Source organism: Corvus moneduloides, chromosome Z (genome assembly GCF_009650955.1).
Source record: "Corvus moneduloides isolate bCorMon1 chromosome Z, bCorMon1.pri, whole genome shotgun sequence".
Lineage (NCBI taxonomy): Eukaryota > Metazoa > Chordata > Aves > Passeriformes > Corvidae > Corvus > Corvus moneduloides.
Genome location: NC_045511.1, coordinates 3329641 through 3348976, shown reverse-complemented (window position 1 = coordinate 3348976; position 19336 = coordinate 3329641). Strand labels below are relative to the sequence as shown.

The 19336-nt window shown below is 36.6% G+C and overlaps 1 protein-coding gene across 9 annotated transcripts in view; it reads left to right on the top strand.

The window, feature by feature from the left end:
- Positions 1 to 19336, top strand: part of ERBIN (erbb2 interacting protein) — a 119454-nt gene that overhangs the window by 64449 nt on the left and 35669 nt on the right. For all 9 annotated transcript variants that reach the window (XR_004237370.1, XM_032095388.1, XM_032095385.1 and 6 more), the window contains 4 exons: positions 7694 to 7772; positions 8509 to 8598; positions 14795 to 14851; positions 18913 to 18976. Coding sequence is in view for 8 of the 9 variants with exons in the window: in XM_032095388.1 (XP_031951279.1) it covers positions 7694 to 7772; positions 8509 to 8598; positions 14795 to 14851; positions 18913 to 18976 (290 nt within the window). In the remaining variant the exon portion in view is untranslated. The remainder of the gene's footprint in view (positions 1 to 7693; positions 7773 to 8508; positions 8599 to 14794; positions 14852 to 18912; positions 18977 to 19336) is intronic.

The window sequence follows — 19336 nt, the reverse complement described above, 5'->3', positions numbered from 1 at the left end:
CTTTTCTACCAATTATTTAGTAACACAGCCAGGAACTGCGGAATTCTTTGTCCAATCATCCCAAACAACTTTTACTGCAGAATATGGAGTAGTAGAAGAAGAAGAAGAAGGTTTGGAGAACAACAATCCTCCGTTTTGATGTTTTTTGCTTTTATCTATTTACTACATTAACAGACCCAAAACCTCTAAAATTTCACCTGTGAGAATCTTACATAGTAGTCTGTCACCTAATTTACACTAGTTTAGTTTCTAGTTCTTTTCTAATAGTAGGCAGTTTTTTCCATGGACAGAGGTCAAAAGCTGTGTTGTTCAGGGGGGTGAAACCCCTCAAAACAGGCAGAGAAATATTCTCTGCACTCTGGGTTCCCACATGTTCTCCCTTGCCTTGTGAATTAGCTGAGCCTACCCGCTTGGGTTGCATGCTAACTTACTTTCATCTCCCAAGGATTTAAGGCAGGGTTATCACCCTGCCTGTGTGAGAGCTTAATACTGGAATCAATCTTCTGCTTACATTCCCAGATGGTATGCTGCCTAGTGAGCACTTTATGCAATGAAGCTTCTCTGTCTTGGCACAGTTGCAACCGTGGCACTTAACTCTACCTTTGTGTTCTAGTGGGGCTCCCAGATTCTGGAGTTCCCTGCAGCTGAGGGTTTGGATAGCTCTCTGAGACTTCAGGAGGTCTGTTTGGGTGTAGGCATCTACCTGAGGAGGTGACCTCTCTGTCTGGGTTTCATCCTCAGCCCAGCAGTTGCAATGGGTAGACACCAATTTTGTTGCCAAAAAAAGGTTGTTGCATGTTGACCACTCAGTAGGACGGAGTGGCTCCTCCTCTGTGCCGTTCCTCATGAACTGCCACACAGACCCCTCTGCCACGTCCTTCTGATGCCGCATGTCCTGTTCCTCACACTCCCGGTCTCTCACTGTACCCATTTAAGTCTCCCATGTTTGCTTGCCCCTAGTTATTCCTTTCTCCGCTGCAGCCTTGCTTGCAAAAACTGCTGGGACTTGGCTGTTTCCTGGCAGTCCTGACAGGTCTCTCAGCTGTTACTCAGTTTTTCCTGACTCCAGGAACCCCTTGCCCAGTTCAAACCTAGTGCTTAGCCCACGCAGAACTTACCATAGCCAATGGTGCTGTCACCACCATCACTATGCAATTCACCAAAGGAGAAACTTGTATCTTAGTTTTTGTAACAGGGTGTGCTTTGAGTGACAGTTGTCATGTAACAGCTGAAAGTGATGGCACTGATTTTGCAGTCCAGGGTAGCAGGGGACAGGGCAGGGAAAAGCAAAGAAGCTTCCCAGTGGTTGTGTTTCATGCTTCTCTGGGTACTTGACAGCACTCCATCCACGAATTAGACATAGTTGAAAATCGTATAACCTTGGAAATTGTCCAAAACAGCATTATGAACACAACTGTTGTCCGCAACTCTGCTAGTGTTCCACATTTTGCAGTTTTACCCTGCCCTGGCATGTTTAGGTTTATGTAAATTAGTGTGTCAGACATGTCTTCAAGAAGCAGAATTACTGGCTATCCTTTTTTTCCACAGAACAGGCACTGAGGAACCTGTCTTGCTACTCATACTCTTTCTCATTTACATTATGTAGGAGACATGGCTAGAACAGGCCTAGAGAGACCTTACTCTAGAAATTGAAGGTCTTTCAAATGGTTTGAAGAGGAATGCTTGGAAGACTCTTATGTGTTTGCTGCACTGTCTTACCTGTGCTAGTACATGAGTATAAAAGCAATAAACACCACAAACCCCCAAACTGTAACTGGAAAGGTGTTACTGCTGTCCTACAGATGAGCTTTGCATCTCATGTAAACCTGAGATGCTGGTGGGTCTGAAACCAGCTGCAGCAGGGAAAGAATTTGGGAACAGGAATGAATGTTCAAAAGGTAAGGATGGGTGGGTCAGTACTGTGCATTGAATTGTTTGGGTTCTAATACACTGCTTACTTTGAATAATGAAAAGTGCTAGTTTTAGTTTAGAAGGTATGCAGCAATCCCACATTAAAGTAAAAGACATAAATATGTAAGAATACAGACTCTGACTGGTACTGTAAATTTCTGTTTAAAATTTCAGCTTTTGCAAACAGATCTTTCATATTTTTTGGGAGATTTGTGGCATATATTCTTAAAAATATTTTGCTGTGTTAGATTCATATGGGCTTGAAGGACAGTTGAAACAGAGGCCTGAGGGGAAAACCCACAAACAACAGCTTGCCTCTCTTTTTATGGTGGAGCTGCTTGCCCAGAACTTAGACCCAGGATAAATAGACTAGCTGAGAGAAAAAAGTAGGTCATTTGTATTCACACAAACTGAACCTATATGTTTGCCTCTGTGTTCTCTATACTTGTAAGGGTGCAGAGTGGAGTAAGTGCATAGCAGGCTGTAGTTTCATGTATTTTTCTCCAAGAGAGCTTTTTAGTGTGCCTGCTGTCTGGAGAGAATTTTTTTTTCTCTCACATTGTCCACAAACTGAGAGGTCTAGCTACAGATTCCTTTGGGAGCATCACCCATATGGCTTCTAGAGGTCTCATATGTGTTAGTGATTTTCTTGCTCTGCTTTTTAGGGATTGAACCAATACTTTTTCCTTTCTCCTATTTAAGCATATTTAAAATGTTTCTGTGTGAGAAGAACTGTAACTCTCTACAAATAGTACTACAAATCGGTAGGGACTGCCACTGCTGTATAGCAGTGGTGGTTTCTGTAACTGAAGTCGGGACATGGAAGTTTTAGCATTTGTTTCTGAATTAAAATATGACCACAGTGTGAGCCGCAGAGCAAGCCCCCATCTGCATTTGGGCTGAAGCAGTAGCATGCAGGGCTGTCAGCACTGAGATCCATTTGCAGTAAAGGATTCTGCCAACAGTGGATCTGACTTCCACAATTTTCTATAGATGTGGAATTGCCAGTATTTGAGTGAAAAAAATCTTACCTGATGGAGAGAAAAAATTGTCTCAGTTTTTTCTCCTGGTCTGGAAGTTACACTGACCCTAGTGATAGGGAGAGGATTGTGCTGTGTAGGGGAGGAGATGAGTGTAACTCCAGATGGTGAGGGGGACCCCAATTACACTTACAGTCCTTAATCCGGGCAGAAGGACATTTGTGCACACTTGCTCCAACAGGCTATGCCAAAAAAACCCCATTGCTCTCCAAAGAGTTATAAATCAGGTGAAATTCTGTATTTCAGTCACGTTATGTGATGAAGAACTGAGGTTGATTACCTCCAGATTTGTGTCTGTTGACCCGAAATCCCTGTATGACCTTTTTGGTATGTCCTTTGGGCATGCGCCACAGCTGGTCTTGGATAATGATTGAATACCACAAGGTTAGATGGTGAGGTTTTGCCAAGTAGAGTTCTGAATGATGAATGTTTTTTGCTTTTGGCTTCGTCCAGACAAGAATTTTAAATTCCTTTCCTTACCTTACTGCCAAATTTTCTTAAACATTCTTCTAGAGTTTCTTTGTTTTGTTTTTGTTCGTTTGTTGTGGTTTTTTGTTTGTTTGGGGTGGGTTTTTTTGTTGTTGTTGAGGGGCTTGGTGTTGTTTTTGATAGAAACTGGCCAGTGAGTTTAAAAGTGCTTGAAATTTGGGAAAACAGGGAGGAAGGAACAGACAAGTAAATGCTGAAAGCTATTACAAAAACATAACCTTTGTGGTAAACTACACTACATAAAGAACTTTGCTCCCAATTCAGTTTGGATCTGGTGGTTAAAGATGATCAGCAAAACGTATTTTGTCCTACTGTGCTTGGCAAATGTTCATGTCCACAGGCACAATGGTTTGTATTTTTTTGGAAAACAGTAAGCGTGATCTGTAAACCAATTGAGCACTGAAACGTGTTGGGCACGTTGGCCACGAAAAGTGGTTGTTACCATGTAAAGTACAAAATGAATGATATGTTGAAGAACCTGTCCATGTAATGCTTTTCAATAGAAGTGAAGTAAGGCTGCAACAGACCAGGTGATCTGTTGCACTGTCTTCTATAATCCTTGAGTATCGGTGTATCAAGAAACCAGTAAAAAACCCCAAAGAAAAATAGGATTTAGAAAGGAATGTGGATCTCAATTTGCAGTACTCACTTAATGAGAGGCTCACAGAAGGATTGAGTTGGCTATCAAATGGATTAATTAGCACAGTGTTAAAAATGAGTGCAGAAATACTGTGCACAGAATCCCTTGAGATTTGCTGAGTTTTCTTAATGGGGAAGAAGATTCAGAGCAATGAAGATAGATGAAAAGCAGAAAAACAAGGAACAAATCCTCTTACAAAGCACCCTTTACAGCCCTGTTTTCCATCCCTCATATATTTTTCCAGCATCTCTCTGCTGCCTTATTTATTCTTCTTTCATAGTTGCTTTTTGAATTTGTTTTCTTGCTGGGAGAAATGAAAGAATACTGATCCAACAGTAGCTGCACGCAGGAGTATAGCTCCAGAAAAGGGAGTGGTCAGAAGATTGTTATATAGCCAGTTAGTAAATGCAACTTCCAATCATGTGGTAGAGAGTAGCAGTCTCCTGATTTTTTTTTTTTTCCTAGCTTCCGAATGTGTATTACAAATATTAGGTGTATTTCATGCTGTCATTCTCAATATGGTGCTCTTTTGAATGATGGCCATTTATCTGTAGTGAAGTGCTGAGTGAGGCTGGTGAAAATGGTATTTATCATAATGATTCTGGCTTGAAGAGGAAGCAAAATTAAGTTCCCAGGCTCCTCCATTGTTAGGTTTCTCATATCAGTTGAATTTCTGTTACTAATTTGTTGTTAAAACTGTTGCTGCCTCTTGCCCAAGGCATAGTCAAACAGGAGACTATGGTAGTGTCCTCTGATTATATACAAAAGCATGCTGATTTAACATGTCTGTATTTGGATAGCTAATATTTTATTTGGCTGTTCTTTTGAGAGTAAGCTTACATTGACATTCTCCCCTCTAGAAGATGTGTTATGTGTTTTGGTTTTTATGTAGTTACCACAAATTTAAGCTTTCTGTCCTTCCATGAATTCATGACGCAGAAGGTGGAAACTAGTATCAATATTACAAACATAAGGTTTAATGTGTTGGACTAGAGCAATCTTTTCATCCCAGGACCAAACTGAGGCCAGTAGTGTGATCATCTTCCAGAAAAACTAAGCTTAGAGAATCTCTCAGCACAATTCAAACAGTGAAACTAAGGGCACAGAGTGAGTGTGAGACTCTCTGCCTCCAAGCTCTGCCTCCAAGGAAGAGCTTTGCAGTGGTTTATTCTATTTAATGTAAATACTTATTTTAAGAAGGTAAATTTGTATCCTCAACAATAAAGAGGTCTTGATTTATTTTTCAGACACCAGAAGGTCACTTCATACAAATCATCTGTAACTTCATCTCTACAGGCTCAGGGTATTGTGCCACGTTAGATGCTTTCCATGTATGGATATTCTTTTTGCTGAAAGAGGTTTATTGCTACAACTGGAATTAAGATCATGTATATTTAAGTTTGTTGGAAGTGTGTTTCTCTTTGTAGTGACTATATGACAGCAATAGATAAGGTACAGTTCTAGTCTGTCTTTGGTAGTTTCCTAATCTTTCTTGGACTTGAAAATAAAATTACTGCTTTACAGAAATGAAACTTTATTACATTATAAATATTACCTTTTTAATTTTGATTTTGTACTGAGTAATGAAATAAATTAGATTAGTATCCTGTTGCCATCTTCTGCTTTGACTCCACTCACAGCTCCAGTAAACGTCACATGGCTGAACTCACACACATGTGAACACGTACGCACACACACATATATAAAAGTATATGAAAAGCTATATTTTTATTTACACGTATGCATATGCATGAACACGCATGATAGTCAAGCAGAAGTGTCAGAAATCTTGGCCTGTATTACCACTGATGGTTCAGTTCTTCCTGGTCCCTTCTGCTTCTGAGTTTAGCAAGTTATTTCCCCAAAATGTCCATGATACTTATATGTATTTGAGCACCTGGATTAACGGGATGTCATAATGTTTTTTCTTGCCTTTTACCTCTCAGTAATAGAGTACAATACCTGCTATGGGTCAAAAGTAATAGTTTCAATGGTAGTATGACAAACAAGTTCCTGTCAAGAAAGACCTAAAAGTCTAGTTTGAAAGAAATGGTGTCACTACTTTAGTTGAATTCATGAAAAAGTCAGCACAGTGACTTTGCCACTCATTATCACCAATTGATTAAAGTATGTGTTTTGTCACTACTTTTCTTGTCTATTGCCATCTCTTAAGTCCTGAAATACCAGATCAGTCTTGTTACTGCACAAACATAGAATCAAGCTTTAAGATAACATCAAATAGTCTGCAATTTCTTAAGTAAGTAAAAATATTACTTAGCAATTGATGCTTAACCACGTGTTCTCAGAAAAGATTCATGGAGAGGCATAACCAAGTTCCACCTGCCAGCCTGAATGAGAAGTGATGCTGCCCTTGTCTCTCTGTAGCTGGACTGTTAATGTCATTTCAAGCAGCATGAAATTTCATGCTCTCAATAATCTAAAAATAAGTGTTCACAGAGTATAGTTCCTTCTCAGTGGTCTTGTTCCCTGGGTTCAGTTGCACTTTCCACATAAAGCACTCACAAACACAATTACATGCATTAACTCAAAGGTGAAGAACTAAGATTTGTTACCTGGAAAAAAAAATTCATTTTAAACTAACTTTATTTACTAGCATATGGGGTTTTTTTCTTGCAAACAACAGTGTATTCTTAATCCAAGTAGAAAGATATCAGTATGAATGGTTATTGTACTTAGGACAAATATATTTAAAATAAAACCACCTGTCCCAGGGTATAAGAACATGTTGCAAAAGCAACTGCAGTTGTGATAGCAGTGGTTTTTTGGGTGGGTTTTTTTTTACAGTATATATATAGTAAAGATGGATGTAAAGGTCTTGCATGGTAGAATGATTTAATACTGATTTCCTTCTGACGTGGTGGATATGTCATATTCAAGGCCTGCTTTATCAGTTTCTGTCAAATACAGATTTGGCAGATATGTAGAATTCAGCTCCACTCTGGCATTTCCAGAGATAACCTTGGAAAAAATGTTTTTAATTTTTAATTTATTGTTTTAATTTTCAAACATAAGTGTGCTGGAGTATTTTTGTCCTTCTCTCAAATGATCTAGAAGCTAACAGCAAACATACATGAAGCATACAGAAAGCATGCCTGCATTTTGGGGTATCTGTTCAGAACTGTGAAGCTGTAAACATACTTCAAGATTCGAAGCCTTACTGTTTCACCCGGATGTTATACAAGCCATGGATTTGCTAAACAGATCCTGTTGGAAACTTCGTGCTACCAAGTGGTTGTCTTTTTTAAAATAAATGATACTGGGACAGAGGTTCTCATCTTAAGTACACTCCAAAGCACAAGTACTTTAAGATTTTGCAATAAGCAGTGGGAATTCAGTGTTTGTAGCTTGATGAGCTGCCTGCTAACCTGTAACATGAAAAGCTTTAGGAGTAGTATAGTAAAAAACATGATATTGCACAGTAGAGTTTCTTGAATGAAAACCGTATGTAAAATGAGACATCAGGAACACAGTTCACTAGTTGCTAAATGAATCAAAGTTTTTATGGCTAGTGGTTTCATGTGCATAATTTTTATGCATGTGGTGGAGTCTAATAATTAAAGGCTGTTTTTCTACCTCTTTCTGTATCTTGCAGGCATACAGGAGTTTCCAGAAAATATAAAAAACTGTAAAGTCTTGACAGTTGTTGAGGCAAGCGTAAATCCAATTTCAAAGTAAGTTTGTAAATTTTTTTGATGCTTTATATTTTGTGCAAATACTACTGAGTCTCAAATTTGCCCAAGACGTGTGCCAGCCCTTGGAGGTGAGAGCAGAGTTACCTGAGAAGTAGCTTCATTAACGTTGTTGCACTGTGATCCAGTATAGCTATCTCATTAAAGTGCTTTGCCAAAGTTAATAGGCTATGTGGCCTAACCTTCATTATACCATGTAGCTTTGTCAGCTTGTTGAAATCCATCACTTCTCTGTGAGTGTAAAAAACATGCAGAGAGTTTCCTTTCTTAATAAGAAAAATTCTGCTTTAAGATGCATTTCTGCTGTAGTGACAGAATTAATTTGCCAGAAGTAGCACTGCCACAGATACAACATACCTCTTCTGGGAAAAAAGGTGTTGTGTATTTTTAAATTTATCCTGTTGTTTCTACTGAATGCCTTTTTCACATTACATGTCAGGAGATCACAAGTACATAGCAAAGCTACATTTATTTGCATTTTTTATTGCCTGTAGACATTTTTCTCAATACTTGCAAAAGACATTTTTCTCAATACTTACAAATAATTTTGAAAGTCATCTTATGGAGAACAACTGTCTAGTGTGACTTTAGAGAAGTTTTCCCCCTTAATTTTATCAATATATAAGGCTTCAGTACTATACTGTTGCTTAAGAAAATACTACTTAATGCCCTGAATATAATTGTAACAAAGGTACTACATTGTTTTACTTCCATATAGGCTGCCAGATGGATTTTCTCAACTGTTAAACCTAACACAGCTGTACCTGAATGATGCTTTTCTTGAGTTTTTGCCAGCCAATTTTGGCAGGTAAGTTGAACATGAAACTTAATATCTGCATGTAGCTTTAAATTTCTGCAGAGCAGTTTCTTCTGGTTCTGAAGCAAAGTGGGTACTGGAGAGAGTGTACATTACGAATTGACAGTAGTTACAGGAAAAAGAAGCCCTGAATCTATATCAGCAGCTTTTAATTTTGACTTCTGAAGGACAGACAGAATGCTTATGAAGGGCCTAAAACTCATGTACATTCTTGTTTCTTTTCTAACACTAGTCGGGTAAGTAAGGAAGATCAGTATTTTTGAAATTTATATTGCTTGTCATTTAGTTATTGGAGGGAAGCAAATAATGACAACTGTAATTCTACTTGTCCTGCCTGTCCTGGATACACAAATTACTTCATGCACAACTATAACTCTCAAGTCCTTTATTGCCAGGAATATTTCTGAAAAACTTGGCATATTTATGGTGTGCTGACTGTGCAAAACTGTTACATGTCATAGTTTTAATACAAGATAAATACTAAACTGCTACCTCTGTAAAATAGATTAAATCTTGGGAGCAAAAGTGAAAGGAGAACTCCTAGATGAGCCTAGGTCATGCTATCATTACCACGCAGATTTCAGCCATTTCTGCAGCTTTCCTCTCTCCATTCTTATTTTATGCTCTCTTTTCCTAGATTTCACTTTCCTGCCCCATCCTGTGTCCAGCAAGCATCTCTTTCAGAAAATACAGCTATTAGTTAACCAGTCATGTTGCTACATGAAAAAATTGCCTTAGGCTGTATGGTTATATTTGGGTCAGCACAGTTTGCAAGAGATTAGCAAAGCCCCCAGATAATGCTGCAGCAGTCTGGCAGATCAGGAGATGTTCAATGGAAGATAAGCAAGATGGCTCTCCACTAGTGACCATTAGTTCATTAGTCATCTGTGATCAGAGCTGTTCACTAGTTCTTCTCTGTTACTAGTCATTCCCTGATGAATGATTAAGAGCACCAGATCTGCTGCACATTCAGCTATCAAAAAAGCTGCTTGTGATGCAAAAGCATTATTATCATGCTTTTTTCTGGTGCACAAAGTTTGCGTTTCAAAAGCCCTCATTAAGGTTGAAGAAGAAAAAACTGGAATATCCATAAACTTCTTGGAATTCTAATGATTGTCTATGCTTTTTTTTCTGTTCTGTTTTTTAATAGTCTAACCAAATGGCAAGATTTTCATAGTAGAAACAGGCATTATGGATGAACTTGAAGACCTCAGGTTGACACAGCTGATCCTTTAAGTAGTTAATCTTACACATAATACACATTAAAAATTCTCATAATTCTTTCTTCATCACTGTCTGCTTCTCTAATGCTTAACCATTAGTGAAATGGAGAAGTTATTAATTACTAACATTTTAAGGATAAATCAGTTACTGAGGACAACTTGAAAGCCAATTCTCCACTGTAGTGTTTCTCTTGACAGAAAAATTCTACCTTGGTTTTTAAAATCTAGTGACTTGCAACATCCTGTTATATAGCTAGCAGAATGAATTTGAAGTACTCATGTATGTAAGTTTACCTGCTAATAGAAGTGTTGTGTAGAATACATAATGTTCTATAGGAAGACAACGTTTAGATCAAATAAATTAGAGAACAATGAAACATTAAAATACCATTTTAAAGTAAGGTTCAGACCCTTTTGACATTGAATACTTCTGTTCTGTAAGTGATGAGACTGCTCTGCCATCCCACAGTCTTACAACTAGGTATAAATACTTTCTTAGTGCAAGGTCTTTTAATTTGTGCTTCAGAATATGGAAGTACCTCTTTTATAAACAAAAAAAAAACCTGTGGTAGAAGCTTTTGAAATATTTATTCTCATAAAGGACAAGCCTTCAATTTCTTCCAATAAGGTTCTTTTTTTTTTTCTTTTTTTTCCCCTGTATATGGTGTTATAGCTATTACTTTTCATTATTTAGGAATACGTGAAGTAACTGTAACTGAGTTCTGTTGCCTGCTCTTACTGGCAGCTATTGTCAATAATAATGTCTCCTAAAAATGAAGTCAATACATATTACAGCTAACAAGGTCTTTATGCTCTGTGTGTCAGGTTAGAAACCTGGTTTCCTACATCTCTTTTTTTGTTGACTGTTCATTGTTTCTACAGTTTAATTGCTATCATTTTTCATGAGTGTTGTCCCCCATTCTCTCACTTGCTGTCATTTGTAGTGTTCTCATATCCCTCAGTTTATTAGACTGAATAAAATTCTGTTTCTTTCTGGTGTGGCAGGTTTTTCTTTGTGTCTGATTATATTAATATATCTTGGAACAGGTTTCAGTTTTAATTAATCTTCTTTTTGACAGAGGATGATGACATATATAGCTATATTTAGAATTAGAATTTAGATCTCTTCATAGCTTGCACAGTGTCATGATTATCTTCTTGTTTCTCTTGGAAATGTCTGTGGTTACGCTCCAATGTTCCAATTATCCTTTTTGCAGCTGCCTAGTGTAATTTCCTACGCAATCAATTGATGTATTGGACAGTTCAGTTAGAAAGGGCTGATGCCTACAAGGAAATCCTAAGTACTTGGCTTGTAGTTTTTTCTAATTTTTTTAGTCCTTAAGATTGTACAAAGTTTTTTCCCCCTACGGTGTCTTATTAAATCACTGTATTGTCTGTGACAAAAACCAAGTTAAACATTTTTCTGATCCTAAGAGATTGCTATTAAAAAATAATTCGAACCGGATAGTCCTAGAAGGAGTCTCTGAGCACCTCTATCAGTAACGCTCACCCTGATGCTTAGGAAAGAAATTTCTTATACTGAAAAACACTTCCAGTATATCCATGCAGTGTTTAATTGCATTTATCTCCATGATTTATTCTCATCTTCAGAATTTGTGCTAAAGCTTTCCATAATTGTGACATCAAGATTATGCAGTCGTTTTTCCACTTTTTTATGAGTATTGTATATTTGCTGTCTTTCAATGATGTTGTTCTTGTCCAGCCTGTTAGACTTACTAAAAGTCACCAGACTTTTGATATGATGTACTCATTCCTTTGAAATTTTCAGGGGACAAAGTGGGGTTTCTTCCTCCAGTCCCAAATTCAAATTTGAATGCATTGATATTGGCACAGATCATGGCATTAGCCTTCACACCAGTGCACAGATATCTGAGAATTATTATGCTTACATAAGAAAATAGTCTCTGTTGTATTTAAATACATAATGTATATTTACATTTAAATACACATTTATATTTAAATTTAAACATTTAAATTACATTTATATTTACATTTAAATATTTAAATATATAAGTAGAACATGTTAAACTTGAAACTCACTGCTTGCTCATTTTGAGACAGGGTTTTAAAAGGCAAACATTATTTAGTAATGGGTGTTTAAGATAAGCAAGGATTTTATCTTCAGTGTAATTCTAAAAACCTAGGAATGTTGTCTGTGATGGGATATTGCTTCCAGAGCCTTTTTACTGTGATGTTGCAATTAATTTGCTTTATATCTACTTTCTCAACAACTTGCCAGTAGTATTTGTAGTAGTAGATGGTTTTAGTAGTATCTACTTTGGGATATTTTTTGCATAAATGTACAGTGATAATCAAATGTAGTTACATATGTGTATACATGTGTTTTGCAGAAACTTTTGTAAATGCAGCCTGCGGGATGCATACATTTTAGTCCGCTTGCCCTTATATTTTAGTAACAATTTAAAATAAAAATATTCTGCTTTAGGAGAACTGCAAAGGAGGTGTAAAGTAAGGAACATCTCTCAATGCAATGTTTTTATATTTCCAAGGAACGACTGCTTGTCACATAGCAAGTTTCTGAGTGTACCAACTGTATGTTTCTTTTACATTTTTTACAGGTGGTATAGTTTAAGAAATCAGATTTAGGAAGGATATTGATCTCCTGGCAAATTGTTCGTGTAGAAATTTTGTTTTATTGAAAAGTTGTGCTGCATTTTAAAAGCAGGCTAAGATGGTTATGGTTAAAGAACAATACTGAAAAAATAATTTTTAAGCTATTACAGAATATGTACTTTAAGTTGAATAATACCTGTTAAAACTTTGCGCATTGGTGGTGTGCAGATAGTTCTGTGGTGATGGGTTTTTCAAGTTCAGAAATTAAATATTTCTGTATAAGTAGGACACATCTTTGCCACAGAATGGCACAGATTATATATTCTGCCACTATGAATTTCATTTTTCCTTTAGTATAGGTGAATTAGTTCTCTATTTCTTTTCCAAATTAAATGCCAGTTCTTCAGGTCCATTATGACAGTTCAGATGCTCAGTTTGGATGGGTGTTGCGTGCTTAGCACCAGCAATTTAAAGAACAGCTACACTTAGTATTTGATGTGCATTATTTTAAACTTGAATTAGCTCCTCGAGTCATAGCAGAAGAGGTGACAACTGCTTCAGTCCAGTATTTCTCATCAATTACTAGAAGAAAATTACATGTTTAGACACAGCCTGTATCTCCCACCCAGGAGAGGTTGCGAATGTTTTCCTAGTAGCTTCTGTGAAGCTCTACACTTAAGAAATTCGATATACAGATCTTCATTCTCTTAGGGCTAGCTGAGGAAAGATTAGAACAGGAAAGAAGGTGACAAAGCTATGAACTTCTCTGTCACCAAAGGCAGTCTCTAAGTTCACAGAATTAGCTTATTACAAGTGTCATACAGTCAGTTTTGGCTAAAGTCAGCAAAGTGTGGGTGTGCATATTCATAGTTTAGCATATGAATGGAGATTTGCTGTCACTGCATTCAAAAGAAATTTGACTGCATATGTGAGTTGTGAAGAAAAACTACAAACTATGTAGCTATCTTCCCTGTCATCAAAGCAAAACACCAGCTGAAGCCTAATGCAGTGCTTGATTCAGAAATCAAAGCTCAAAATGTTCATTCACGTCTGAGGGTTCTTAAACGAGTTCTGTTTTGTACTAGATTGGTATCTTAGGGTGCTGGTAGGGTAGGATGGCTAGGAAGTCTTTCTCGCTTATGTTCTAGATGAGCAGCAGTGCTACTACCATGAATGCGGTTTTTATTAGGGTATTCTTTCACCACTGTTAGGATGTTGGGATTTTGGTTTTTTTTTTCAGAAGTTGGAGGGAGGAGGTTCCCCTCCAGCAGTTGCTACCAGATGGCTGCTTGCAGTGCAGGGCTGCTGACCTCTGCTCTCTTTCTTAGGTTATTTGTGGGCATGGCAGATTGCTGCTTTCAAGCTCATCCAAAAATGAGTTAATGTCTAGATGAAAAATAAATATTGTTTTCAGCTTTCTGTTTCTACATGAAGTATAGTTCTTACCACTTAATAAAAATTAAGGGTTTTGTCTCTTTCCTTAAAATGCACTAGTAAGCACCTTCAGGAAAGACTGGTCTATTCACTAAGCTCGTTTCTGAGTCAGGGATCTTAATGCCCTATTTTGTGTAGTATGAGGGCTGTCAGTGGGTCACATGTAGAACTCTTGTCATTACGGTCCTGTCTGTACTTAAACCAGACTCAGTTTCTTCATTTTTTTTAAACAAATAAAGCTTTGTCACTTTTGTCCCAATAAAAATTCACTGGGAATGGTACATTGGTTGTGTGTCAAAACTGCTTGGAACTTACTTTGCCCAAGCAGTTGAGGTGGGGTTTAGAGGTTATTCATCTTGCAACCAAGAATATACTGGAAGAAAGGTCAAACCACCTTCTAACAGAAATATCAAAATGGATTAAGAAGCTGACCAGAAAAAGAATATGGAAGGAAATCCAAGATTAATTTAAAGGTTGTTTTTATCAGGTGGAAGACTACAGGTATTCCTCAGATGCGGCTTTCTATATTAAACTGATACATTGTCAGTAGTAGAAATTGAACATCTTATATTGTGTGAAGTGATCCTACCTTTCCGTTATTTCCTGTGTACTTTTCATTATGATGATAACATGTACCCCTAATTAATCCAATGAAGTGTTTCAAAATCTTTGGGATGAAGGAAAACAAATGTGTTTGAACAAGTGTAGAAAAGCAGGCAAGTTTGTTTGTTGATTTACCAAAATCAAACTCCAACCAATGAATTCAAAATAACATGCAAATTTTGCACAAAATTTCATCTCAATGTTAGAGGGGAAAAAAATTTCAAACTTACAGATTTTTTTTCTTTTAATTCTGTGATGTAAATAAGTTCTGAGATTGCTTTTGTCATGAAATACAGAATATTTTAGTAATTTATTATGCCTTTCTGTTACAGATTAACTAAACTCCAGATATTGGAACTTAGAGAAAACCAGTTAAAAATATTGCCAAAGTAAGTACAGTAGAGTTCTAGAAATTCCTACAGCATTTATTTTAACATTAATCCAACTGTACCTCTCTCCTGAAATCTAGCATTTTTTTAGTCCCTGCCTTGCAATTCTCACTTCCTTTGTCAAACAAGCCTAGGCTGAAGGTGATGCACTTCCTGCTGTTCTATGAACATGAGCAATGCTCTGAATTTTCCAACTGGGGCTCTAGAGCTCCAAGCAGGTTAACAAAGATACCAGAGGTCAATGAAGAAGGAAACAGATCCCAAAAATGGGATGTGAATAACCACCTGCAGAGTCATGAATATGTTGTGGTGTACTGTAAAAGGGATCTTTCACTGGCAACAGAAATTGGTAGAGTTGCTGTTTTTGGTGGATGTTAAGAAGTTCTGGTGGAGAAGACAAGGTTCTAACAATTGAATATTCACTCTGTCCAACTCATATGCTAGGAGAGACTTGTGTGCAGTAGGCAGAAGTGAGAATTGCCAGCTTTTCAAATACAACAGCCAGTTTTTTAGTGACGGTAGCTAATTATATGCCTTAGACATGATCAAGAGTTATGTTCTATTGGGATTCCCTTTTTAAGTGCCTAGATACTGTACTGTAGAGTGTGCTGTATAAGCAAGCCAGAACTCCTATTTGGAATGACATGTACAGCATCAGAAAGTGTGAATTTACATCTTCAAAGTGTGAAGCATTCTGTGGTATAGATAGTCTCAATCCTCTTTGGCTCTTTCTGCTATCACTAGTTTTCAGCAGAAAAAAATTAGAGGACGTGTAATTCAGAGTGGTAGCTCTCTAAATTAAGTTACTCCCAACTGAGGATACAGTAGCTGTAATTAAAACTTACAGCTAATACAGATTTTGTTTATAAGATCACTCTGACCTTAATTGCCAAAATTAACACTAACAGCATGAATTATGTGAAATACTTTTAAAAGCACAGTTTACTCTTGTAGTGATAAGAGACACTTAAACAAATGCGTTAATGCATTTAAGTCAATCGTTCCCTCTGTTGAAGGTGCTAGGAATTTTTTTTACTTCAGTGTTTTTAAAGCTTCATCCTTGATTGAAAACTAAACAGCCACTATCATGAATAGGTCCTCTGTATCACTTCCATAATAATTCGCAGTAGATACTGAGCTGCCACCCTTATTAGTCTATTCTGGTACTCTTACAGAACATGCTATACAGCTAAAACGTGTAGAAAATCCAAAGCAGTTTTTTGATGCTAATAAGATGTAGCAATAGGTCCTAATATTTTTGCTATGGAATACCAATATATTTTCTTATTTTTCTATGACTCTCATCTTTCTAATATTTTAATTCTTACAGCAAATTTTTTCCTATTTGTAATAAGAAATGTATTTGGATAAATTGTACATCCCTCTTTCTGGGTAAAACATGCATATAATTTTTGACACTAAAGTATGAAGTACTTGAAAGAATCTTAATCAAAATGGGTAATTAATGCCAACACACTAAATCAACCTTAATTTATGCCAAATTTTATGCCAAATATACATCATTTTGTTCGGAGCTTATCTACATCCAGAGATTGCAAGTGGCAGCATTATAATGCAAAACAGCTCAGTGAAACTATTTTTACTGAAAGGAAAGCAAAAACACACGGAGACTATTTTAGAGGCATATTTCTGATAGGTAAATTGGAAAGATAGTCCAGTAAAAACATGATACTTTCTTTTTTTTTCATTTTTTTAAGCTTCTGTGGCCTAGTTGTCAATAAAAAGAGTAAGCTTTTTAGAAAGAAGCAAGTTATTTGAGAGTATAATTACAGTGATTTGGGCCCGATCTTGCCATCACACACACCGCCCCTGAACTGTATGCCTCTTGAAGTAAGCTGTAGTGTTAACCTTAATGAAGTCATCTGTATACAACAGAATTTGAGGCATAATTTAGGCTATCTGATCCCTTAGTATTGAGTTGAATTGACACCAAGTTCAATAATATGAATTATGAAAGAGGCTTTCAGTTTATGGGAGGGATTACATAGCGCTATGTCAAAGATGGAAATAGGTGTAACTCTGTGATCTGGTTAATGTTTGTTTCAACATCCTTTGGTGTTAATTTTTCCTGCTACCGTAACATTATTGGAAGCCTTGTTTGCATTTTCTCTGAAGGTAATTCTCTATAAACAATACACAAAAGCAAGGAGATATTAGTCCTAGAATATCTGAACGTGCTATTATCCAAGCAACAGGGAAAGGAAGGAATATTACCAAGACTCTCATCTTGCAAACACGTTTGTCTATGTTTTATACTTGAGTGGATGTGTTTGCTACATTACAGTCACATTGGCAAGGGAAAAAAAGGCCCAAAATCAATAAAGTTATCTTGCTATCCTGTCATTGTTACATAACATTGGTTTGCATAGTGTGGTCTGTGAAGTTTCAAAAGCTACAGAACACTATATTAGATGCTTTTAAAGGAGTTCTTCAGCAGTGTCTGTGGGAGACTCATTGGGGCAAATTTGTTAGGAACATACAGCATTAAAATTGGTATAGGCATGCTCTTACAAAGCTTTGTGAGAATAATCTTCTGCAGGATTTCAGAGGGACTCAGAGTTTAGGTAGAAATTGCAAAAGAATGTTAGGAGTTGGCTTACTGATAATCATCCCGTTCATTAGCTTTGAGAAATGAGGGAAATTGTTTCTTGGAGTCTTTTGAAAGTAGCCTTTTCTTGGTTTTTGGTTTTTTTTTTCTTTCTCTAGGACAGTAGGAATGTTAGCTAGAAGCTTTTCTTCAAAGCCTGTGTATACTATAGGTACAGTGCAAAAAATGCTTCTGCTTTTGTCTTGGTCTTGTCTTCAGCTACTTATGTTAAATTCCTGGTTTGTCCCCAGCTTAGTTACTCCAATGTCATGAAAATCAATTTTCTAAACAAATGTTGAGTCTCCTTCTTGGAGATTATTTAATTAATAATATTAATAGTCACATTAAATTGCTTTCAGTAAATTAGTCATTTTCCAATATATTATTTTTGAACTGTTTGTTCAGAGCAACTGAAGAGTTTACGGTATTTGAATAAAAGCTGAAGTTTTGAATAGCTGCATAGAGAGCATCTTATTCTCATGCAATTTTTTGTTGACGAAACTAGTGTGATATTCTGATAATTTACAAGACTCTACCATTTAGAAGCTTTTATATTTAATTTTTCCAGAATTTTGTAGTACATACACAATTGCAGTTTATATATGAGGGTTTTAGGTACTACTAATTGTTCTGTGGAAATCTGTTATTAAATAAATAGAGAACATGATGTAGTATGAGGAATTCACAGCCTCTTAAAAAATACTTTCAGGTAGAACTGCTATTGACTGTGAAGTACCCAGTGTGTAGACCACCATGTGCAGTGGTAGATGATCTCTGTGGAGTCCCCAAATAGAGGAAAAATGTTTCCAAAAAAGCTTGAAGTAATGGATTTTACTTTTATTTCAGACATTTATTTAATATTTGCTATAAGTTAGGTTAAAGAGGTATTGATGTGTCACAAAATCCAACTTTGTAATCTTATTTAATGTATGACTAGAGAAATAATTAGGGTTCCACTTGTCATGTGGAAGCAACTTAGTCAGCAGCCTGGAGAGGTAAAAAGGTAGTGTTGGTAACTGTGATTCAACAGTGCTCTTCTCTGTTTTCCCTGATCACTAGGCAGTAGTCTTTGAGAAGAAAACATGTAGTTAACCAGCCTTTGACTGAAAGGATGTATTGTACTGTAGGTGAGAAGCTGAACCACTCAAAAGAAGAGATGCGCCATTGGGTTGCTCTTTATCATGAAGATTTCTTTACTGGTCTTCAGTTTTTGCAAGCTCATCTGTAGATGTGTTGTAGTGTACTCTTTGTGTGACACTCAACAGTCTGCAAGATCAGTGATACATGCCTGGTTGAACAGTGTGTGAAAAATTGACCTTAATTAGGTATGATACCTGTTTCAGAATAGCATCACTACTTAATACTTATTAGTAGATTTTTGTAAACACTGGAAGATTTGATGTAGGTAGTATTTTCTTAAATCTAATTCTTTATTAATTTCATTCCTGTCTAGAACCATGTCCAGACTGACTCAGTTGGAGAGACTGGACTTAGGAAGTAATGAATTCACAGAAGTGGTGAGCTTTGCATCTTTTATAAATCTCCTTATCCCTTGATCTGTTTTTAATAAATATGAAAATAAAAACATCAGCTTAAGAGTTCTGCTACCAAGCAAGTATTACTTATACCTTATAGTACTTTATGGAGCCTGTTAAAAAACTTATGTGTGTGTTCTTAAGAATGAGAGGATGTTTTTACTCCATTTTAAAGTAACACGGTTGTATAGTGTGGTTACTGTACTGGTAAATAATTAATAGTACTTTGTATTTAAATCATAAGCATAATTATTTGGCTTAGGATAAATTCTAAACACTTATTGGTTATAATGTATTTAATGTTACAGTTTTGTGCATAACCTGCTTTTATTGTGCACAAAC